Source organism: Aricia agestis, chromosome 11 (genome assembly GCF_905147365.1).
Source record: "Aricia agestis chromosome 11, ilAriAges1.1, whole genome shotgun sequence".
In the NCBI taxonomy this organism is placed as follows: domain Eukaryota; kingdom Metazoa; phylum Arthropoda; class Insecta; order Lepidoptera; family Lycaenidae; genus Aricia; species Aricia agestis.
This window is the reverse complement of record NC_056416.1, coordinates 14502459-14527237: the sequence shown is the minus strand read 5'-3', so window position 1 is coordinate 14527237 and position 24779 is coordinate 14502459. Positions and strand designations below refer to the sequence as shown.

The 24779-nt window shown below is 38.9% G+C and overlaps 3 protein-coding genes across 5 annotated transcripts; 2 read left to right on the top strand and 1 right to left on the bottom strand.

Annotated features, from left to right (window-relative positions):
- Positions 1 to 384: 384 nt before the first annotated feature.
- Positions 385 to 1465, top strand: LOC121732010 (uncharacterized protein C05D11.13-like). Its single transcript, XM_042121748.1, has one exon. The coding sequence runs from the start codon at positions 523 to 525 to the stop codon at positions 1207 to 1209; it is 687 nt and encodes a 228-aa protein (XP_041977682.1). The 5' UTR covers positions 385 to 522; the 3' UTR covers positions 1210 to 1465.
- Positions 1466 to 3716: 2251 nt separating this feature from the next.
- Positions 3717 to 17435, bottom strand: LOC121732005 (E3 ubiquitin ligase Rnf157). 3 transcript variants are annotated; one of them, XM_042121742.1, is made up of 16 exons: positions 17272 to 17435; positions 16991 to 17109; positions 16643 to 16911; positions 12907 to 13094; positions 12608 to 12762; positions 12049 to 12306; positions 11243 to 11368; positions 10647 to 10751; positions 9950 to 10057; positions 8726 to 8893; positions 6746 to 6818; positions 5893 to 5993; positions 5468 to 5524; positions 5091 to 5160; positions 4705 to 4816; positions 3717 to 4555 (listed from the first exon to the last, which is right to left on the bottom strand). In XM_042121742.1, the coding sequence occupies exons 1-16, from the start codon at positions 17357 to 17359 to the stop codon at positions 4552 to 4554; spliced, it is 2001 nt and encodes a 666-aa protein (XP_041977676.1). In that variant the 5' UTR covers positions 17360 to 17435; the 3' UTR covers positions 3717 to 4551. The 3 variants fall into 3 exon arrangements, with proteins under 3 accessions (XP_041977676.1, XP_041977677.1, XP_041977678.1); XM_042121743.1 differs by lacking the exon at positions 5468 to 5524 and having other exon boundaries at positions 3718 to 4555; XM_042121744.1 differs by lacking the exons at positions 3717 to 4555; positions 4705 to 4816; positions 5468 to 5524; positions 5893 to 5993 and having other exon boundaries at positions 5090 to 5160; positions 17272 to 17434.
- Positions 17436 to 19819: 2384 nt separating this feature from the next.
- On the top strand, positions 19820 to 24429 carry LOC121732011 (60S ribosomal protein L10). Its single transcript, XM_042121749.1, has 5 exons — positions 19820 to 19898; positions 20023 to 20051; positions 20142 to 20447; positions 22346 to 22508; positions 24230 to 24429. The coding sequence occupies exons 2-5, from the start codon at positions 20029 to 20031 to the stop codon at positions 24395 to 24397; spliced, it is 660 nt and encodes a 219-aa protein (XP_041977683.1). The 5' UTR covers positions 19820 to 19898; positions 20023 to 20028; the 3' UTR covers positions 24398 to 24429.
- The last annotated feature ends 350 nt before the right edge of the window (positions 24430 to 24779 follow it).

Genomic DNA, 24779 nt, shown 5'->3' with positions numbered 1-24779 from the left:
TCTCCCACGTATATAAAAACTGGTGCTCGATAGTTGGAAGTTGGGCTGCGAGTGAGATTTGGTGCACGATGCATACCGCATACCTGATACCAGAAAATATCGTATTATTTACCGGTATTTTTATAACGATTTTTTTTGGTTATGTTACTAGATATCGATAAAAAAAATACCGTTAAATGGCTACCATTATGAAAATACCGGTACGTAACGATATTTTTTCGGGTATTCGATAACGTTATGAAGCCCTGCCATTTATTAATACTTGAGTCATGACACTGGCCATCGTTATATAGCCGAAGTGCCATAATAAGAAAAAAAACTTGACATTTCAAAACTGCCAAAAGTCAAAACAGAGTTTGTACTATCTCTGTCATAGATCTCTGTGGTTTTGGTTTTGGTTTCGGTGAAATTTCAGGTTCCGAAGTATTAACTATTACACATTACAATGCATTAAAAGTAATTTATTTTAAAAATAGCATATAGCAATGATTTTATGGATGGTCTTATCGCTAAATAATCAATATGGGTGATCTTTCTGGCTCCGACGGTTCACGGAACAAAATGGTAATAGTAAAATCAAACAAGAAGTGGATATTGAAAGTTAAAGACCCATTAGATACAGAAGGGTTTGAAATTACAGTAAGGGATGGAAGCTGTACATCTGCAGAAGAAAATAAACAAGAAATAAATAATTGGGATCAACATTGGAAGATTGGTGAGGACAGCGACCACTCCGCCTCTGATGAGAAAATGTTATTAGTCGCGAGACCCAAACTTTTACGTAAAAAAAGGAATTCGAAGTCTGACTCTGTAGATTCCAACATTGATGGGTCTTTAACAAAACGTAAACAGCACAGGAAGCCAAATCCAAAGTCTAAAATAGAGACTCCAGAAGAAAGGGCCGAACGACTCGCTAAGATGTCGGCTTACGCAGCACGACGATTGGCAAATGAAACCCCCGAGCAACGATCTATCAGATTAAAACGCATGTCAGAATATGCTGCCAAAAGACTATCCCGAGAGACACCACAAGAGAGGTTCCAACGTCTCTCCCGTATGTCTGCATACGCCGCTCAAAGGTTGGCCAATGAAACACCCGAGCAAAGAAATATGAGGCTGTCTAGGATGTCAGCATATGCAGCAAAAAGGCAAGCTATGCGGAAAACTGCAAAAATCACAACAGACAACTTGAATCCTGACCAAAGTTGAGACCTGGAATTTCAAACATACACAATACAAATCTCATAAAAGGACTGACCTTTACTTTATTGAGTTTATTGCTGTAAGCTAATATAGGTTAATTATTTTCTATTTTAGGATTCTTCTTCTATAGTTAAAATCAATTTGATTATAAACATTTGGCATAGTTGTATATATTCCTTTTATTTGGTATCTAGACATCAAATAATATAGTCATGTAATTTAATCACTATTATTAGTTAAGCAAGATTTACTATTTTTTTCAATGTGAGAAAATACATATAAATAAACCTTTATTGTTTTATTAAATGCCTCGGATTATGTTCTGTGAGACCTTATCAAATTGTTATTAACTCATATAGAAGTCATCATATAGTTCGCAACAAACATTAACTTAATCCAACCAAATTACATGTATAATGTATATTCCTTTTATTTGGCATCTAGACTGAATATTTTTAAGCAATATTTACTTTTTTTTTTCAATGTGAATAAAGGAAATATAAATAAACCTTCATTGTTTTATTAAATGGCTCGGATTAAGTTATGTTCTATAAGACCTTAATCCTTATTGAATTGTTATTAACTCTTGTAGAAGTCATCATATAATTTGCAACAAACAACTTAACGCAACCAAATTACACAGGTCCTTAATCTGCTCATGAATGAATTTCCTGATACTGTGTAAGTACTTCTTTACTATGTGCAAGTTATTTTCAGTACCAGTTAGTCATATTTCACTGTGAGATGATAAAAATATGTATTTACTTTTAATTAACTGCTTTCAACCTAAATAATACCTACACCTAAAATTAAAGTTTCAGGTCCATGCCCAACAACTTTGAGATACTAAGAAAATATATTATTATCACTTTAATTCGATGTTTATTAGTCTTCCTGATTAATAAATTTCGAATTAAATTAAGATAGGTCAATAAAACACTGTTTTGATTATAGTATGTGTGTATATTTCATAATTGAAATAATGTTTTGAGATACATGCAATTAATACAGCGGAATGTTCATATCAGTCTGTGCTATAAATATTAATTTAAATATACATATAGCTTTACATTTATAGACACATTAACATAGTTTATAAATTTATAAGTTTTAAAGGGTATTTTGCATCACTAAATTTTGCATAGTTTATTTACAACATGAAATTGTATCAATCATAATGATTCTAAAAAAGCTTAGATTCATAACCAGAATGGAAAGAAAGAAACCATACGTAAATGTAAAAGCTTTTTCCTCATAATTATTTATGCTGTGATAAAAGAAATTAATGTTTACAGAGGGATCAATTAACATAATATATAGGGTATTATAATATAATACCTTTCAAAACTTAATTAAATAATACTTAATTGACATTGCTAAAATACTACTTATATACAACCAAGGTACAATCAGAGAAATTATATCATAGGCAAATTTCACACTTATGTAATTTTATCGCGTTATATCAAGCCCGGCTAATGAATCATATTAATAACCAATGTTGACTTGGCAAAACTCAAGTATATTGACTAGGTCCTTCATTTGCCTATGATTGAATTTCTCTCATAGTAGGTACAAACTAAAAAGTATAAACCATTCCCAAGGAGTTATATTCAAGGTGAAGCCAAACGAGCGTAATTTTGTGGGTCGTGAGTCGCAAAATTTCGGTCGTCGTAATCATGACTCACAAAATTACGCTCGTGTGAATGAAGTAGGAATTTTCTATGAAACTGAATGCAGCAGAATTTCTGCCAACCGAAATTCTGCGACTCACGACTCACAAAATTACGCTCGTTTGGCTTCACCCTAAAGACTCCATATTATTACTAATACAGTCTGTAGCAAGGGCTAAACATGTTGTAACTTGTACCCTTTTCAAAGGCTGAAGAAAATTTGTTATGGAAATGGCAACTCCATAACATTGTTTATAGGCGGAGAGCAGCTTAGTTCTTTTTGTTTATAATTTCAAACGAATTATACAGCTAATAAAGTATATCTTTTGTAGAATATCTGGCAGCTTAGAGAGATTACGCGAGTCCCAAAATCCGTGAAACGTGATTTTGTACCGAATGGTTCATCAATGAGGCGGCGCCAACGATAGGTGAGCTTGCGGGAGAATCGAGGAGCAGACCTACCACGTTGTGACGTTACGACAAAGAGGCGGAACAACGCTAAGTAGGCGACGTAGAGCGGAGCTACCACGTAAGGTGGTTTTATACGTGGGAGAGCCATGCTTCGGCAAGAATGGGCCGGCTCGACCGGAGAAATATCACGTTCTCACAGAAAACCGGCGTGAAACAGCGCTAGCGCTGTGTTTCGCCGAGTGAGTGAGTTTACCGGAGGCCCAATGCCCTACCCTATTCCCTTTCCTACCCTCCCCTATTCCCTTCCCATCCCTACCCTCCCTTATTACCCTATTCCCTCTTAAAAGGCCGGCAACGCACCTGCAGCTCTTCTGATGCTGTGAGTGTCCATGGGCGACGGAAGTTGCTTTCCATCAGGTGACCCGTTTGCTCGTTTGCCCCCTTATTTCATAAAAAAAAAAAGTTACTAGCTAGCACGATGCCGGCGCGGGAGTTGTGGGACGAAAATATCGAGGGTCGGAGCTACCACGTAGGGTTACAAGCTAGCATGACGCCGTCGCGGGAGTTGTGGGACGAAACTATCCAGGGGCGGAGCTACCACGTAGGGTAACAAGACGACGCCGGCGCGGGAGTTGTGGGACGAAACTATCGAGGGGCGGAGATACCACGTAGGGTTACAAGCTAGCACGACGCGCACGCGGGAGTCGTGGGACGAAACTAACTAGGGGCGGGGCTACCACGTAAGGTTACAAGCTAGCACGACGCCGGCGCGGGAGTTGTGGGACGAAACTATCGAGGGGAAGATCCACCACGTAGGGTTACAAGCTAGCACGACGCGCACGCGGGAGTCGTGGGACGAAACTAACTAGGGGCGGGGCTACCACGTAAGGTTACAAGCTAGCACGACGCCGGCGCGGGAGTTGTGGGACGAAACTATCGAGGGGAAGATCCACCACGTAGGGTTACAAGCTAGCACGACGCGCACGCGGGAGTCGTGGGACGAAACTAACTAGGGGCGGGCTACCACGTAAGGTTACAAGCTAGCACGACGCCGGCGCGGGAGTTGTGGAACGAAACTATCGAGGGGCGGAGCTACCACGTTGGGTTACAAGCTAGCACGACGCGCACGCGGGAGTCGTGGGACGAAACTAAATAGGGGCGGGGCTACTACGTAAGGTTGCAAGCTAGCACGACGCCGGCGCGGGAGTTGTGGGACGAAACTATCAGGGCGCGGAGCTACCACGCTGGCATTCACGTTGCGACGCTAAAGCAGCCTCTACACGTTGGCCGTGTTTGCCGAACAGAAGAGGACGGCGCTGTACTAAAAAAAGAGATTGAATTATTTGCGTCTTTCTTTCTGGTATAGCGCCGTCACCTTCTGTTCGACAAACACGGCCAACGTGTAGAGCGGCCTTAACAAGGTGCGTGCGCGGTGAGCGGCGCGCCGGCGGCCAGCAGCTGGCGCGTGGAGGACGTCGAGCCGTACGAGTCGCCGCTCGACCGCACGCTCGCCTGCGACAGCGGCGTGCCTGCCGAACGAACAAATTGCTATTAGCATAGAATATAGATAATATGTATACCTACACTGTAGATTTTAAAATTTAATGTAGGTCGGGTTTGTTAGATATATGTCTTTTGTATACTAATTATTATGTCGCTAAACCAGTTCTAAAAAAAGTATTAAGTATAATAAGTAGTTAAAAAGGATAATTTGTTGATAGACTAGGCCTATTAATTACACAAAAAGTACACTCAGTTTACTTTAGAAACGTGGCATAATAGATATGTGTGTAGAAGTAATACCAGGTAGGGAGGTGACGTGGTGCGGCAGGGCCCAGCGCTGCGGCGCGGCCTCCGCCCCGCCCGCCGGCTCCTGCAACAATGTCGTCTCATGTACTGCCTGCATGTCGCTAGCTCGACGACCCGCGACGCTACGACTAGGGTGCGAACAACGACTACACTAGATGACGTCACGCCCACTAATGACGGTGTCAGCCCTTTCCCGTGTACAACTAAAATGTCGACGATACAAAGCTGCAAACGGCATGGGAGTGAAAAAACGCAAAACAAAGTATGGGTATGACTTGAGTGATCTCTAATTCTAGCGGTAGCGATTGGTCCCTACTCCCTAGTGACTAGTACCTACTGAGTCCAAGCTAATAAACATAGTAATACTGTACCCCGGGGGCGGCATGCACTGTGCACTTGTGAGCGAACGCGCGTCTCACGAGCTGCAGCTTAAAATTAGAAAGCAAATAATTACTCCTAAGTCCTAGTGCTACTAACTCCTAAAACATCCAACTTACTCGAATGTTCTACGTTACTTTTACCGTTAGAGAATCCTATAATAGTTTTTTAAAACTGTATTTATTCCTTTACTAAAAAGTTAAGTTTTTATCTTCGGAATGAAAGTTTTGAATGTCCTTGCGACTCGTAGCAATAACTACTTAATATGTCGTAGTTTATTTATTGACACTTCATTCTATCAGTTGCAAAACAGGTTTTTTTTTACTTTTGGCTAAAAAACTTCCTTATAAGGAATCAAATAAGTAACCGATACGTGCGGCGGCGATGAAAGGGCTGACTGCACACACAGGCAACTTACGGGCTGGGAGGGCGCGGGCGTCACCGCGGCTGACTCCTCCGGCGTCAAATAGTCCGCGTCCTCCAGCGGCGGCGAGCCGGCGTCCGCGCCGCCAGCGTCCGCTGCGTGCGAGCGAGAGGCAAAACGTCACGACCGCGGGCCCAAGCGAGACGAAGATACCCAGTAAAATATACACTATACAGTATTAACCGACTCGACTCTTTCGCATCGGGCCCACGCTCGAAACCACCGAGGACCCAGAGCGAGACGAATAGAATGACCTGTCTCCCTCGCACTGGGCCAGTTTGCGTACTTTATGTATTTCCCTCTCGTAATTTTTCCTAAAGTTTTCAATTACGATAACGCAATGTAACCTATTAATGTCAAAGCTAAGATATGACGCTTGCTATAATCAAAAATTAATACCGTACATAGAGATAGAAGTAGTCGTAGCAAAACTGACTAAAATTAAATTACAAGTAACACATCAACTAAAGATTTCAGTGGAATGTTCAATTGCTCACAGCGTGAGAGCCAGTCCACACGGCGCGTTGCGTCGGCTTATCGCTGTTGTTGCGTTGTTTTACCTACAAATAACCAAGGTTTTGACACGGCGCGCTGCGTCGTGACAGCAGCGCGCAACGCACACATGACTGACAGCAGCCCCCGAGACAAACAGGAGGGGGTGTTGACGTTAAGACTGCTTCGTAATAACGCTCCGATGACACAGCGCCCGTGTGCGTACCTATGCGTCAAATGGCAGCGCTTCGTCGACGCAACGCCCGTGTGGACAGGCTCTTAGGATGTTGTCAGGTCCGAGTTTCAATAAATCTATGCTCTACAGCTGTATAAAAAAAAGAAAAACATAACTTACATTGCACATGCGCGTCCACGTCGTCGATATGCGGAAGCGAGCGCGCGCCCTCCGCGCTGCCTTTACGCGCCACCTAATAACAGAAAAATTGTTCTATAATATTTTATGGAACAAATATTATTTTAATTCATCCAATATTAAACATTGGATTGAATAAAAAAATAAAAAGTTTTGTGAATGTCAAATATAAAAAAAAGTAAAATGAAGCTGTTGCATAGCTTTCATTGCAGGCTTTGAGCGTGGCGACCGAATCAAGAAATTCTGTAACGAATATAAACCTAACCATGCAATGGAGAGAGGTCTCCGATCGGTACAGCGGTGCGGCGTTGGAAGATGTTCATCGTCTAACGTCGTTTCAGTTCGGCAGACTTCGGCGGGTATTTTTCCCTTACCGTAGTGGCATGGTTCCGTAGTTATTTGTGTAATCGCAAACAACGTGTTGTGGTCGAGGATGACGCCTCAAAATGGTCAAACACTCATGGATGGAGTCCCTCAGGGCGGCGTTTTATCACCTTTATTGTTTAGCATCTTTATTAACAGCATAATCAAAATAATTAACTTCTCCTGCTCTCACATGTATGCCGACGACCTGCAAATTTACCTTCACACACCTCTTATTGTCTGGCCATCAGCTATTGCAAGAACCAATGAAGACCTTAAAAGTATCTGTGCTTGGTGTAAGTCTCGTGGGTTGGTTATAAATCCTGTCAAATCCCAAACAATTATAATTGGCAGTCCAAATCTTCTGACGAGAGCTCAAGTTTCACCTTTGTCCTGTAATGGTTGATGGTAAAATCATTCCTTTCTCGCAAACTGTCAAAAACCTTGGGATTCATCTCGACTCAACGTTGTCTTGGAACAAGCACATTAGTGAGACCAGTAGAAGAGTTTTTGGTGCGTGGAGTGCGTTAAGGCGCTTCCAAAATTTTTTGCCGATTCCGACTAAAATCCTGCTTGCAGAATCGCTCTTATTGCCCATACTCGATTACGCTGACAATTGTTTCACAAATATTACAGAGGAGCAGCTAAATAAACTTGAGCGCCTCCAAAACCTCTGCATACGATTTATTTTCGATTTGCGAAAATATGATCACATTTCCCAATTTCGTGTCAAACTCAAGTGGCTGCCAATCCGACTTCGGCGGAATGCTCACATACTGTCGTGTCTGTATCATATTATGTATGACCCTAAGACACCACCCTACTTAAAAGAAAGGTTTACATTTTTAGATGACAGTGTTAAAACATTTCGAAACACTAATATGTCACTAATACCACCCACTCGTAATACAAAATTTTATGACTCTTCATTCACAGCTCGTGCTGTCAATCTGTGGAACAAATTACCCACATCTTTGAGACGTGCTCAGTCCTCGTACGTTTTTAAAAATGGCGTCGAGGAACATTTTTTGTCACAATTAGTCCATAATAACTGTAAATTACCCTGTATTGTATTATTCCTATTTATTTATGTTTGTATGTATATTTATAATTATTTGTATGTATTCTTTAGTATGTATGTATGTATTTGTAATATACTTATATATTTTAAAAAAGTTTACTCCTAGCTGTCTATGTAGTCACCTACCATCTATTACTACTGTTACGCCATAGGTTATAGGTTTACAATAAAGGTTGTCTGGAAGAAATCGCTTGTAGCGATAAGGCCGCCTTTTGTACTTCTTACTTAGTTACTAAGTTTTGTATGTCATATTTGCTTTGGTGCAATAAAGTATTTTCATTCATTCATTTATTCATATGTGTGCGTACGACTAGACGTATGCGACTTATAGTTGCATAAGTCGATAAAAATGCTAGGCAATAGCTTTACCTCAGGAGTCCCCGAGCGCCACACGTATTGTTTATATATTTTATATATTAATTTATATTTTTTAAAGTCAATAGTTTCGAACCTCTCTTAAAAAACCTTATCATTTATTTAAAATAAGACAGCATTCTATAACTACACTACAAACGAACCCCGTTCTGCGCGAGCAGCGGGCTGCGACGCTCGGCGTCGCTGTCGGGCTCGGGGGCGGCGGGGGGCGTGTCCTCGCCGCTCCCCTCCCCGCCCTCGCCGCACTCGCCCACGTCCGCCTGCACCGTCTCGTCCTCAGACTGCGACGCCGCCTCCGAGTTCAGCGAACTCTGCATAAACAATAGTTTGTAATTACAAAAACATGTTGTATGACGCGAATTGATTTGCTATTTGCACTTCACTAGGTGTATACGTGTTTGGCGACTGGACCGTAGTCGTAGCCGGGATAAAATTGTTTACTTACTTAAACTCTCTTTACTTTTTAGGGTTCCGTACCTCAAAAGGAAAAAACGGAACCCTTATAGGATCACTTTGTTGTCCGTCTGTCCGTCCGTCCGTCTGTCAAGACCCTTTTTCTCAGGAACACGTGGAGGTATGAAGCTGAAATTTATATCAATTACTCAGGTCTACTGTCCCTTGAAGCTGTGAAAAAATCAAACTTCTAAGCCAACGCAATCAAAAGATACAGCCGTTTATGCCGCAAATTTTCGACACTTGCAAGGGAATCAAAACCTACAGGGTGCTTCCCGTGAACTCAGAATCTTGAAATTTGGTACGAAGCAACGTCTTATAGCATAGATAAAGGAAAAATTACGAAAACTATAAATTTTTAGTTACATCACATAATATATTTTTTTTTAATAATTTTAAACTTACTACCCATTTCCTCATAAACGCGTAGAGGTATTAAATTGAAATTCATACCAAATACTCAGGTCTATAATACCTTTAAGCTGTAACAAAATCAAACTTCTATGTCAACGCAATCAAAAGAAACAGCAATTTAAGCTGCATATTTTGAAACTCGCAAGTACTCGCAAGGGAATCAAAACCTAAAGGGTACTTCCAGTCGACCTAGAATCTTGAAATTTGGCATGAAGCAACGTTTTATAGCACACATAAAGGAAAAATTCCGAAAACCTTAAATTTTTAGTTACATTACAAAATATATATTTTTTAATAAATATAAACTTATTACTTTTTTCCTCATGAACGCGTAGAGCTATCAAGTTGAAATTCATATCAAATACTTAGATCTTTGTACGGAACCCTCGGTGCGCGAGTCCGACTCGCACTTGGCCGGTTTTTATAACTTAGATGGAAAAGCTTTCTAAGATAGCTATGGTAAACATGGCGAAAATACAATATGATGGTCAGTACTATACCTTGGAGACGCGCAGTGTGTTGAGGCTGGCGCGCTCGTGCAGCAGCGGGCTGGCGGCACGCTCCGAGCGCTGCGCCTCCTCCCGCGCCAGCAGGACAGACATACGGAACTGCACCAAATACAATTAGTGGTTTATTTTAAAAAAAGATAGAACCAGAAACAAATTAAATAGAATTTTTGTGTTTTTCTCTCTCAACAAAAGCGCTGAGAGAGTAACTTTTTTGTAATCATGTATAGGAAAATCCACGACGCTCAGGCGGTTGCCTATACAAATCACAAAAAAAAATACTCTTTCAGCCCTGCTACTTTCATAGTGAACTCAATACATGTGACTCCTAGACGTAGGTTACACGATCAGTTTCTCATCAATCTGATCCATCAATCCCGAACCGGTGGTAGGCAACGTAGTTTCTTCGTTCGACCAGATTATTTATTTATTTATTTACAATCTGTGATTGACGGTATACTGATGGTTATAAAAAGTACATATTAAAAAATTATCAGTCCATCAAACCATGGGTTAGACGATTAGTTTTAAATCAGTTTTCCGTCAATCTTTACCAGATTGATGGATCAAATTGATGAGAAACTGATCGTGTAACCTACGTCATACGGACCCTAAAATATTATCACTTTGTTTAGTTACATTGAATATTCTGTATACATATTCGTAAACTTAGTATTAAAATATAGTTTACCTCCGGCGTAAGCGGACGCGTACGCTTGTCATGCTGTCGCTTGCTGCCGCCGCTGCTGGTGGACGAGCTGCGTTCCAGACCGCGGTTCAACGCCTCGGCTGCCTGCTGCAATGTCAGACATACTCATATTATTGATGTGATATGTTTGTAGGTCTCTTTGTTACGTCAGTGTTAACCAATAAACCGAATAAGATGATGTGAAGATACTTTAAGTCCTAATACATATAGATTTTTAATGTCTAAAGTAAAATAAGTATTTACTTATTACAAAATAAGCCACATACTAAAGATATCTATATTTTGTATGTTAACTGACGAATAACATCTAGTTTTTAGGTAAATGAAGATTTGAAAGAAAGTGTATAGGGTTTATGTCAAAATATTTATAAAGTTAAAGTAACTGAATTTTTCCGAATGCGGCCTTTAGTCCGCAAAGCATCAATTTTATTGTGCAATATCATTGAATAATATTATTGAACAATTTATTTGACAATAAGATTGAAAGGCGGCGCACGTTCAATATCAGCTTTAGACGGTCAACAATATTGATCGTCTAGGCCCTAGGCGCCCGCTAACGAACAATATCTAGAGAGTACCTGCGAGGCAGTGTCAGTGTCGGGGCTGGCCATGGCGGGTGCGGGGGGGCGGCGCGGGGCGGGGCCGTTCAGCGCCTCGATCAGCGACACGCACTCGTACCCCGCCGGGATGTTCTCCATGCTGCCCTGTAGCGGTAAAGTAATTCAGTGCTTCAATCTAAGCCAAATGCCTATTTTTTTTAACTCAACAAGTGTCGTTAGAATCGTCATGGGCGTACCCAGGTAAAAGGTGCAGGGAATGAAATGTTGGAAACAAAAATGTAACTTTTCAGTCAGATAAAATAAAAGTCAATTTTGACAATTTTTTGTTTCAATATACCAGTGACCCGTCACCTTTTCGAAACAGGTATGCTGCCCCCGCCCTAGCTGAAATCCTGGGTACGCCCATGAGAATCGTGTTTATGTTTTCGTAGAATACAGTTAGCATTTTATGTTTTTTATCATATTAACTTTTTTAATAACAAATTCTTCTTTCAGGTTTCTACGGAAGGCTTCACATATAAACAATCTTTACTTTTTATTTAATGTAAAAAAGACTAACAACTATCAACAACAAAAGTTATTCAACAAGATACTGGAAATCTAATAACAAAATAAGCAAGTACAGTAAAGTACCTGTCCACACTGCGAGTTTTAACCGCGCGGATTTTTTCTCACGATTTTGTAACACATATTTAAATCTTTTAAGAGTATCCGCCCTACCATCTGAACAAAATATGAATAAATTCGCGAGAATAAAATATATCGCGCGGTGAAAATTCGCAGTGCGGAGTGCGGACAGGGCCATTATTGTCATTAACACTGACATCAGCGGGCGCGGCGTTGTGTGCGGGGTGGGGTGCGTGCGGCGCGTGCGGCGCGCGACGCTGCAGCGCACGGATCTGCAGCAACGCGCGGAACGGCGCGCGGCAGATGGGGCAGTTGTTCGCCTGGTAACGCAGCGAGTCGGCGCACGAGTTGCACAGGCAGAGATGGCGGCACGGCAGGATGAGCGTGTCGCGAACGTCGCACATGCAGATCACGCACTCCGACCCGCCCTCCTCCGTCTCCGAGTCTGAGTGTGGCTGTCATATTTTTTTATGTTAAGAAAAACTAGTAGCTAAAAACAATTAAACATAAAGCCTTGATGTGCTTACAAGTTTAATGTTTCTTTTACTCAGACATTACGATTTCTTAAATAAACTTTCATGTAACTTAACTTGAATTTCCTCACTCCTCACACATAACTTATCTTGATTATATGCCACCACTATCAAGATTTTAGAGCTTAGATATAATTATGACTATTACAAATGTTAAATGTACTGCAACTAAAGTTATATTCAATGTAGTTTCTATAAAATTAATTCATGTTAACAAAATTACCTTTGTGTCCAAGTTCTTGTTTTCAATGCCGTATATTTCTTGTAAAAGATAGCAGAGACCATCTACAAAGAGTTTCTGTTTCAGAGCTTTCAGTACATATGTGCCATCCGTATGCTTCTCTATCACAGCTACAGTTGTGTGTGATTGCCTTATTTCTGAAATATTTTATAATATTATAATATAATTTAACTGTTGTTATTACTGATAACATTTCAGTAATAATTTATAGCCCAATCATGTTCCTAGAAAATATGCAAAAATATTGCTTTTATAACAGAATAAAGTATAAGAAGACCGACCTTCTTGGCCCTCGTCTACAACACAGTATATGGCCACTGGAATAATCTCGCGGTCCATGCTATACAAGAGATCTTCCTCAGGATACTTGGAGGGATCAAACACATGTGATATTTGACAAAACTGTTGGTTTGCTCCCTTCTTATAGTGATATGTCTGTGATGTCATTGCTGAATCTCGTGGGTAATACCTGAAAAACATGGTGTAATTTTACTTTGCACTATGCACTAACTCAATTTATTTGCTTGCACCAACTGAGCCACAGAGGTCGTCATTAATAACACATTTAGTGTTATTAATGACGACCTCTGTGGCTCAGTTGGTGGGTGTTGGCAGCTCAAGCCGGGGGTCGCAGGTTCGAATCCCGCCGACGGAACAAAAAGTTTTCAAAGTTCCTGGGTCTTGGATGTGTATTAAATATGTGTATTATATAATAAAAATCTTAAATACGAGGGCTGCTATTTATGTATCCGGAATTAAAAAAAGAAACAAACATATATCATTTAATATGGTTTTATTGCTTTTCAAAATATTCGCCGCGATGATCGACACACTTTTGCATACGCTGGAACCAATTTTCATAGCACTTTTTCCATTCTGATTGAGGTATCTCCAAAACGTGCATTTTGAACGCATCAACAGCCTCTTCGCGGCTCGAAAAACGTTGACCACGTAATTTGTTCTTCGCGTATGGAAATAAAAAGAAATCGTTAGGTGCCAAATCAGGGCTGTACGGCGGATGACCAGTCAATTCGATCTTTTGACCCTCCAAAAACTGAGTTGTTTCAGCTGAGGTGTGACAGCTAGCATTGTCGTGATGTAATATGATTCTGCGTTGTCGGTTGTCCTTTCTTATTTCTTCAAAGACTTCTGGTAAACAAATGGTCGTATACCATTCAGAATTAACCGTTTTACGATTCTCTAATGGCACTGTAGCCACATGTCCATTAATTCCAAAAAAACAGGCGACCATTTGCTTCAAAGTACTTTTTGCACGAGTAACTTTTGTTGGTTTCGGCTCATCTTGGAACACCCACACCGTTGACTGTTGTTTAGTTTCGGGGTCATATGCATAGATCCAAGATTCATCACCTGTGTAGATATTATAAACGGCTTTTGACGTACCACGGTTGTATTTTTTTATCATTTTTTTGCACCAATCGACACGAGCCCGTTTTTGATCGATTGTCAAGTTGTGCGGAATCCAACGCGAACATATTTTTTTTACAGCCAAATGTTCGTGTAATATCTTATGTATGCTCGTCATACTTATGCCTAAGGACGCCTCTATCTCGCGATATGTAACATGACGATCACGCATTATTAGTTCCCGCACAGCATCTATATTTTGTGGGACAACAGCTGTTTTTGGGCGACCTTCTTTATTTTCATCCGTGAGCATAGACCGCCCACGATTAAACTCACTGTACCAGTGATAAACAGTGGTTTTTGATGGTGCTTCATCTCCAAAAGTTGCGGTGAGTTGAATAAAGCACTGTTGTTGATTTAGCCCACGCCGAAAATCGTAGTAAATCATTGCACGAAAATGTTCACGCGTTAAATCCATGGCAAATGAAGACACGCAATTTTCAAAATGACGCCACAATGGAAAAATAATTGACAGTCACATGAAACAAAATGTATTCTTCAACCAAAGAGTTCTATTTTCAAATGTTGTAATTACTTTTTAAATATTGTTCTTGTAAGTGGCCAGTTCCGGATACATAAATAGCAGCCCTCGTATATGTATAGTATAACAGTATTAAATATATTTCCGTTGTCTGGTACCTGTAATACAAGTCCTTCAGGCACTTAGCACGGGGCCAGACTGACGTGGTGTGAAGCTTTCATAGATATTATTATTATAACACAATCTTCAGTATACAATATCCAGGTTCTTTATTCTGTCAATTATTACTTGTTGTAAAGACAATTAATTGATTGTTAACATAATTATAATTACCTCGATTGTGGAAATCACAGACACAATAGCTTTTCAATTGTTATGTGGCACCCGGGTGCTGCTCAGGGATGGATGGGTTAATTATGTAAAGACTAGCTGTTGCCCGCGACTTCGTCCGCGTGGACTTCAGTTTATAGCGCGCGATGTCAACAAAATTGGTGTCAAAAGCTTTTATAAAAAAACCCTGGTACCCCTTAAATCAATACAGCTGTGCACACTGCACAGCTGTATTGAACGTCTGTTAGTGTTAACAGCTTGTTAAAATGTCCTGTCTTCTCTTTCATTCATATGAAAAACGAAACAGCTAACGTGATACTAATTCGAGCATTAACTTTAACAGTCGTTGGTGAAATTTGGTCTTAAGGTTACGTCACTGCCTGCACAGATAAAGTACTGCGTTATTTAATACCGTAGAATAGATATAACAATCGAAAAAAATCGAGACTTAAATGTAAGATGATACCACCTCTTATAGAAAGACTTTTGAGCAAGCGTCAGCGCGATGTAGAAGACGCAAGGCGCCATCTATTATGAATTTTTGGAACAAATTTACGATCCTTACAACCCTTTTTTCCAGTAAAAAAGTAGCCTATGTCCTTTCTCAGGCTTTAGACTATCTCTATACAAAATTTCATTACAATCGGTTCGGTAGTTTTGGCGTTTGGCGTGAAAGCGAGACTGACAGACAGACAGACAGAGATACTTTCGCATTTATAATATTAGTATAGATTATGTGCACACTGCACAGCTGTTTTTGGGTATTTTGATTAATTAAGGGCCGCGCTACACCGGAATGGCAGCGGCGAGGCGAGCACTTTCAGCGCTGCCATTCCGGTGTAGCGCGGCCCTAAGAGGGGTACCACTTACCAGGGTTTTAAAAAGTTTTTAAATTTGACACAAATTTTGTTGACACCGCGCGCTATAAACTAAAGTCCACGCGGACGAAGTCGCGGGCAACTAGCTGTTGCCCGCGACTAAGAATAAAAACTATAAAATAAGTATGATTTGTTCTGTTACAATAATGAAGTAAAAAATAAAACGCCATCTGTTTTCATATATTAGAATTAAAATGTTGATTGCATTGATATATTTTCTGGATGGAATATAGGCCAACACGGTACACTCGAACTCCTTAGAAATGCAGTAGGAGTTCTATAAGATAAGATAGATTGATTATTATTATACCAAGTGATAATATTATTAAACATAATATTCGAACGTATTAAAAACTATAAACAAAAACATAATAACTAATAAGTATGATTAGTTCTATGTTACAATGAAGTAAAATATAAAACGCCATCTGTTGAATCGTATTAGAACTAAAATGTTCATTGCATCGATATATTTCTGGATTTTTTATAATATTATACATAAAATATATTTAAGATTTTTGAAATATAATTTTAATACACATCCAAGACCCAGGAACATTGAAAATTTTTTGTTCCGCCTGCGGGACTCGAACCCAGGACCACCGGGATGAGCGCGCCACGCGCAATGCAAATTAATTTTCATCGATATTTTCATGGAAATAAGATATTTTCCCACATCAAAATGTAGCCTATGTCCTTTCTCAGACTCTAGAATAACTGTGTACAAAGTTTCATTGCAATCGGTTCAGTAGTTTTGGCGTGAAAGCGAGACAGACAGACAGACAGAGATACTTTCGCATTTATAATATTAGTATAGATTACAGCTGGCAAATAGCTATTAATATAAAGTATACTGTGTGTATAGCCAGTACATGAAGTGAAATAATAAAAATAACTTACACAACACCTGTTGGTGTGACTTCTTCTGTACAAAAGTAATAAATAGTTATGGCACATCTGACATCACAGTCGAAAGTGAATTCAATATTGTAGTAAGTCCCTTTTCCATTAGACTCTGCTGACTTTACTACACCATCTCCAATTTTACTGTCATTCAACTTGCCCACAGGTTCTGGACAGCGAACAAATCTGAGAGATTCTTTGCGTATATTGACTAAACTCTTTAAAGTCTTCGTAGGCTCATTTGACTGCGGCGGCGGATAGGGAAACTAAAAAAATGCCTTATTTTCACTACAGTTATGTTAGCAGTCATTGTCATTGTAATCACAAAAACTTATTTCAACTTACAGGGGTAGGTCTGCTCCCAAGAAAATTAAGATCAGCATTTTCTCCAAATAAATATGCTTCCGGTTGTGGAGTATCAAACCTCTCTCCGCCCATAATGAAGTGACTTCCAAAGTAGTTGCCTGTTTTTAAATAAACTTTGCATTAACTACAAAACATTAACATGCATTACAACGTTGCATCACAACGTTATAAGAGAAATTAAAGTTACGATCATTATTCATCCTGTTAATCCTTGTGTAGGAAAAAATTCAGAAAAATAACAATAACAAAGGTCAACTAACCAGATCTGGGAGGATATTTATATGCATGATTTGATATCACATCGGCCTCCTCTACACCAGCATGTTGTCTGCTTGTTAGAGCACCCATAATTTATACCATTAAATAAATAAAAAATGAGAAATATCGATTTTTAATATTTAAATAATTTTTATTTGATATTTATGAGCTGTCTCACAAATGTCACAATTTGACGGTACAGTTTTGACAGTTTGACATTGACATTTTTTTTTCTTATAATGGCACTTCGGCTATAACCATGGTCAGTGTCGAGTTCCTATAAATATTATGGCCGGGAAAACCATAAACCTATAATGCTACAGTATATATTATATCTATGGGGAAAACAATATTAATACAATTTTTTCGATATATATCGTCAGGTCAGTGAGGTCTAAAGTCTGGTCAAAGTCTAAGTATAAAGTCAATACAGTCAAGAAGTCGAAGATAACGAATATCTAATGGATAATATCCTACCAATATTACACATTAAAAACCCAGATAATACAAAAACAAAACATCACTCTTTCACATTCCCGGCAAAACTCCGACATTGACATTCGCTGCCACTCCTCGATCACTTTTTTTTCTTATTATGGCACTTCGGCTACTTAACCATGGCCACAGGCCAGTGTCAACTTGTCAAGTATTATAAATGGTGGGAAAACAGTATTCTTGCATACAATTTTCAGCATCGTTTCTTTATATCGTCAGGTCAAAAGTCTAGTCAAAGTCGAAGTAAAAAGTCAATACAGTCAAGGAGTCAAGTCGGTCGATTCAGTAAAGTGGTAGACGCTTTACTGAAACTTTCGATGGAGTTTTGGAGGGAACACAAAATAGCGTTGGCCGGCGTTCTGGACCAATGTGTATATATATATACGTTCGCGCGTTGGCGGCGGTGTATAAGCGTCAAAAGCGTGTAATGTTATGTCCTACTTACTAGGACATAACAAAGGAGTCGGTCTGCATATTTCATGTAATGGCGGCTCTCGACATAGGCGAACGCGTTGGCCAACGCGTCTGCAGACGCGTTGGCAGTGCGCTTGCAACGGCGTTTGTGAGTAATCCACACATAGGAAGGTCGTTCAGTATGCTTTGGATCGCGCCAATGTGCGGACGGATTCAAAATGGATGTTGAGTCGCTAACAGCTGCAGCTGTATATTTATTCACAGCTTATAATTACTTTGTAAATGTGGACAAGAAAAAGTTTTAAAAGGGTATTCTCGAATTAAATAAGTAAAAGGCGAGAAAACGTAACAAACAAAGAAATAAACTCACTTTTACATATTTTATACCTAATATTAAAATAATTTAATTTTTTTATTACTTATTATTTATTATATATAAAAATTATTATCTACTTATTACTTATTATAATTATCATGATTAATAATTAATAATATATATTTATTATTTATTAAATATTTAATTTATTTTGTTCTTAGTATATTTTGTTGTTATAGCGACAACAGATATAGGTACATTATCTGCGAAAATTTCAGAAATCTAGCTAAGTATAGCGGTTCTTGAGATACAGCCTGGAGACAGACAGACGGACAGACAGATGGACAGACAGACAGACGGACAGACAGAAATGCAGACAGACGTTGAAGTCTTAGTAATAGGGTCCCGTTTTTACCCGTTGGGTACGGAACCCTAAAAACATCGTGAGGAAAATAGAATGTCCAATAACCTTATTTTTTTTTTTTGCAACTTTTGATACGATTTTTGGTTCCACAGGCAGTTTTTACTCTGATAGGGTCTATACAGACGGACCGCATTTCAACTGCAATCCAACCGCAAATTGCAGTTCAAGTGCAGTTTGAATGCAGTTGACATGACTGCAATAAAACTGCAAACCAAATGCGCAGTAGGATTGCAGTTTAGTTGCAGTTGGCGTGCAGTCGTGTGAACCGCATACCGACTGCATCCAAACTGCACTGCTACTGATTCCATGCGCGGGAGAGTGGAGCGTGCGGGTGGGTGGGATAGTGCATTTTGGATGCAGTCGGTATGAAGTTCACACGACTGCAGTCAACTGCAATCCGACTGCGCGTTTGGTTTGCAGTTCTATTGCAGTCGTGTCAACTGCATTCAAACTGCACTTCAACTGCAATTTGCGGTTGGATTGCAGTTGAAATGCGGTCCGTCTGTATAGACCCATAGGGCCCAATAAATTTAAATGTTTTCTCGATACTCATATTGTTCGCCATTTCGTCAAGTTAGATGTTAATTCGCCACAAGAAGGAAACGTGCACTCTTCATCGCCGCTCCGGGCGAACTGATCGCGCGGCCTATGTGTGGATGGAGCGCGAAGCTTGCGACAAATGTCCTTTGATCTTTTGCCGGCATTTCCGACCCGCGCGGCAAGCTCGCAGACGCGTCGGCCAACGTCTAAATACCTACGGCCAACGCGCGAACTCCCGTTCTACACATTGGGCCAACGCGTCTGCAGACGCGTTGGCCAACGCGTTCGCCTATGTCGAGAGCCGCCATAATAAAAGTGTTAACAGCTTCGCACGCTCCGAATAATACTTTATCTATGGATGTCCGAAATCCGAATTCTGATTGTCATTTTGACAGCTAGTCAGTGTCATTCTTTCGAAGTTGTGGTGTCACTTTGTGAAGGTGCATATCGTGTTTTTCGAAAATTTATCCATAAAAATCCATGTCAGAATAACTCAAATTGCATTATTTTTGTAGCATATAGCATTGTGAGAAGGGACTAAAGTAGATTTCGTTTATATTTCAGGTCACAATGGGGCGCCGTCCAGCTCGATGGTAAGTTTTCACCGCTAACTTTTTTGGCCTTATTTAAGGTATTACTCTACAATTTGTCCCCAACTAATGATAATATGGCAATCATTTCAGCTACCGGTACTGTAAAAACAAACCGTACCCTAAATCACGGTTTTGCCGTGGTGTACCCGACCCCAAGATCCGTATCTTCGACTTGGGTAAGAAGAAGGCGGCCGTAGACGACTTCCCCCTGTGCGTGCACTTGGTGTCGGACGAGTATGAACAGCTCAGCTCGGAAGCCCTGGAAGCGGGCCGTATTTGCTGCAACAAATACTTGGTGAAGAACTGTGGCAAGGACCAGTTCCATATTCGCATGAGGTTGCATCCATTCCACGTTATCCGCATCAACAAAATGTTATCGTGCGCTGGAGCTGATAGGTGAGTTCATGAGATAAATAACGTTTTTTTTTTTTTGTAAGGTTATGTTGTACACAAGAATTAAGTCTGTGGCTTGACTCACAAAACTACTTAACTGAGGAGAATGATCTAATGTCCAAATGTCCACCACTAACGAGACCCATATAGACTTATTATCCATTTAATATAGAGTAAATTTCAGTATGAGACAAATTTAAAATAAGCTGTCAGCACTGAGGTAGTAAGTACTACGTACTAGAGCAGCTATTGCGAACAAAAAACATGTTGCACTTGAGGCATGAGCGGGGTGGGAGGCGGGGCGGTAATTGCGTTAGATCAGTACCGCAGAAGTGACACAGTTTTCTGCCTACACTCGAATGAATGCAGAATCTATTTGAGTAAGTGGATAAAATAAAAATAAAAATTCACTTTTTTATAAAATTTATAATTAATATGGATCCATAGTCCACTATAGCTAATTACCTTATTTAAATTACTTAAATATTTTCAAATATGTACCATAAAATTATTATAATGTATGTAATATTTTAAATACATATTACCAAAATACGAACTAGTCTACGTGAGTAAGTACTTCATTCATCATCGTCTTATCATTGATCTGTATTCTGCCTACATTACACTCTGAATCTACAACTCTATGACAATAATTGAATGTTCGTATTTTAATTGAAAATAATTAAATAAGAATGCTAATACCGATGAAATGTTATTCCGTTGCATTTAGAAGTGTTACTGGAATCATTTTTGCAGTATCTTAACCCACAACTAGGCATTTTTGCGACTTTTTTTGGTTTCGTTTTTGATTGTGGTACGTCTGGCGCGCAGAAGAGCTCGCGGGCGACTAAGTGCACTGCTGCTATATAGATTATGTTGAATGTGCCCAAGCATTGCGTTGCATTGTCGAGTCTAATACGTAGTACATACTATGTCAGTGGCTGTCAGTAAAAAGTTATGACCAAGGACAATGTGTGGAAGTGCGTCTGGGAAGTAAGTCCGTCTAGCGGCAATAACTTCCATATTTGAACGATTAGTTTCATATGGCTCAGTGGGTAAAACCATATTGAAGTTTGCACCAAACTCAAACATTTTTATTACATCAACAGTATTTTTCATAAAAATGGTAAAAAACATGACTTTTTATTCAACCATAACTTTTCACTGACAGAGTATTATTGATTGTGTTCTGGTTATAATGATTCAGTATTTAATAGACAATTTTACTATATTATAATAGGTCTCTTTGTGGTGGAAATTTGGACCAAACATTTTATGTATGGAGTTTGGTCCAAATTTCCACCTCCTTTGCATGATTAACCATTATTCATAATATTATGCCATTATGCCAAAGCCTGGGCTTCAGATGGACATCTAGATATTGTATACAACTTATATGAAATAGTTAAGAATAGTTTGCAGTGTTCTTTCTCAATAAATTAAAACAACTTCCTGTTCAAACTAGAAATCATAATAAACATTGTCAACAGGACATTGTTAAATATTGTGAAATAATAACTTGTATATTTGTCATTTTTCAGTAATCTAGTGCTAAAACATACATAGTATGATGTTACAAAATTCTTATCTAGATACAATTTTGATAATGACTTGCAAAGTTAAAGCCAAAACTCAGTACTGATAAATTTTGTTTCTCTAGTTATCTATAATGAAACCTCTAAAAATGAGTGATTTTTTCCTTTGATTAACATATCATTTTAGGAAACATAAGAATACCTAACTGCTATGTTTTTGCATTAGTATTGGAGGATAATCTCGAACAATATTTAGATCTTTCGTATTTCTTAATTCTTGTATTACAACTTTTTAAGTACCATAATATTTTCATAAAAATCACGAAGAAAATGTCATAAACTAATCATATTGTCATGAAATTCCAGGCTCCAGACTGGGATGCGTGGTGCCTTCGGTAAGCCCCAAGGTACTGTTGCCAGAGTCCGCATTGGCCAGCCCATCATGTCGGTGCGCTCCAGTGACAGATGGAAGGCGCAGGTGATTGAGGCTCTGCGTCGTGCCAAGTTCAAGTTCCCTGGTCGCCAGAAGGTAATGTTCCTTTTTAAAGCTTTTTTAAAAAAGGTAAATCATTGTTCATACATTTATTAAGAGTCCGTATACGAAATTATGCCGATTTCGCTGATTTAACAGACGTGATTTAAAGTATTTTTAAATGATCCAACTCAAACCCGTGACAGTTTTGTGATTTTTGCTGTAAAAGGTTTCTGAATATCACCTGTTTATGGATTGTACTGACGTCTTAACGGTATGAAAAAAATACAATGTACTGTTGAGAAAGTCGTCTATACAATGTTGGAATTACTTTTTACCACTTTAATAGGAAATAGTTAAGTAAAAAAATATGTAACTCGGCAAAATTTTAGAGAAAATGGGCAAAGGGTTTAAATTGGATAGAATTTTATCTATAGATTATTTCTGTCGTTTTCTTTTTATGAATTACAGCTCCAAGTTGCCGAAATTAACAGCAATTCTTTGCCCATTTTCTCTAAAATTTTGCCGAGTTACATATTTTTTTACTCAACTATTTCATATTAAAGTGGTAAAAGTAATTCCAACATTGTATAGACGACTTTCTCAACAGTACATTGTATTTTTTTCGTACCGTTAAGACGTCAATACAATCCATAAACAGGTAATATTCTAAACCTTTTACAGCAAAAATCACAAAACTGTCGCGGGTTTGACTTTTGAGTTGGATTATTTAAAAATACTTTAAAAAAAAACAAAAATCTAGCTCCAACATTAGATTATAATTGAAATGATCTTACATGTTGTGCATTAAAACTTATAGAAATACTGTATCACGTCTGTTAAATCAGCGAAATCGGCAAAATTTCGTATACGGACTCTTAACAGATTAAAAATATTTATGTACGGATCCTTCTGAATACTTAAATGAGCAAGCTAACTACACACTTGACGTGACATATTTTATGATCTACCATGTATAGTTTTTATTTTCGAAAAATCTCGAAAGTGGTAGCTAACAGAGATAGAATGGATTTCATACTTTGACTTTATAGTTTTAAAAAATAAAAATGTTTGTCTTATCAAAATGAAGCTATCCACAAAAAATTAGCTTGTTAGTTATCAAAAAAAAATTGTTTTAGGGCTCCTGTACTATAGTCCAGAAGGGATATTTTCGTAACTTAATCCTGTATGGATATTATGTAATATTTAGTTGTAATTAAAAATACCTATTTTTGCAACACAAGCTACCAATACTATTTGAACATGAATTTATTATATTTATGCCCAATTTCACCATCATCTGTTAGTGTTAACAGCTTGTTAAAATGTTATGTCTTCTCTTTCATTCATATGAAAAACGAAAAAGGTAATGTGATACTAATTCGAGTATTAACTTAAACAGTTGGTGAACTCATGACATGTTAGCCATAGAAGTTGTATATGTCTCACCATAGATGTTGCAAACCTTTTTTAGGTTTCAAAGTTAGAAAAATGACAGCCCCTACTTTTTTTCAATCCACAGAATATTCAGAAACGAAGCCTATAGGCTTGTTTTACGTAAAAAATTAAGATGGTTTTGTTCAGAGTAGAACCTTCTAAAGTGTAATTTGAGGGAGATGCAATCGTTTTCCAAATGACACGGCTCCCGTGTCATACGCTACACGTTAAAAATATATGACACGGCTGCCGTGTCATCCGCACTGAATCGGTAAACCTCCCAAGTAGTAGTCAAAAGCCTTAACCAAGTCCTGACTTATTAAAATGTAATTTGATTTCAGATCTACGTCTCCAAGAAGTGGGGCTTCACCAAGTACGAGCGCGAGGAGTACGAGCGACTCCGTGACGATAACCGCCTCGCCTATGACGGCTGCAACGTCAAGTACCGCCCTGAGCATGGACCCCTGGATGCTTGGAGGAAGGTCCAGACTGAGCTCGCTAACATGTAATTCTGTGTACAGAATATATATTGTATAAAATCCTAATTTGTGACTTTTATTTGCTGAATATTTTCTGGTAAAATATCCAACTTGAATGTTCTTAGTTCTTACAGATAGTATTGATTTCTCTATTAAATAAAATCCAATCTGTATTTTTAGCTATAATGTCTTGTTACCTTGTCGCGCTAAAACCACTAAACCAATTTTGGCGAAATTTAACATGACATATTTTTTGCTAATGTTTGATACCTACTCAACTGATAGTAAAACAATATACTTATTGTTTGCACAGGTGTAGATTTTAATTTTTAATGTATTCGGTCTCTTAACTAGTTCTCTGTTTTTCTGTCCCGGCATTTTAAAGATAAAGGAAATCCCTATTTAAACTGAT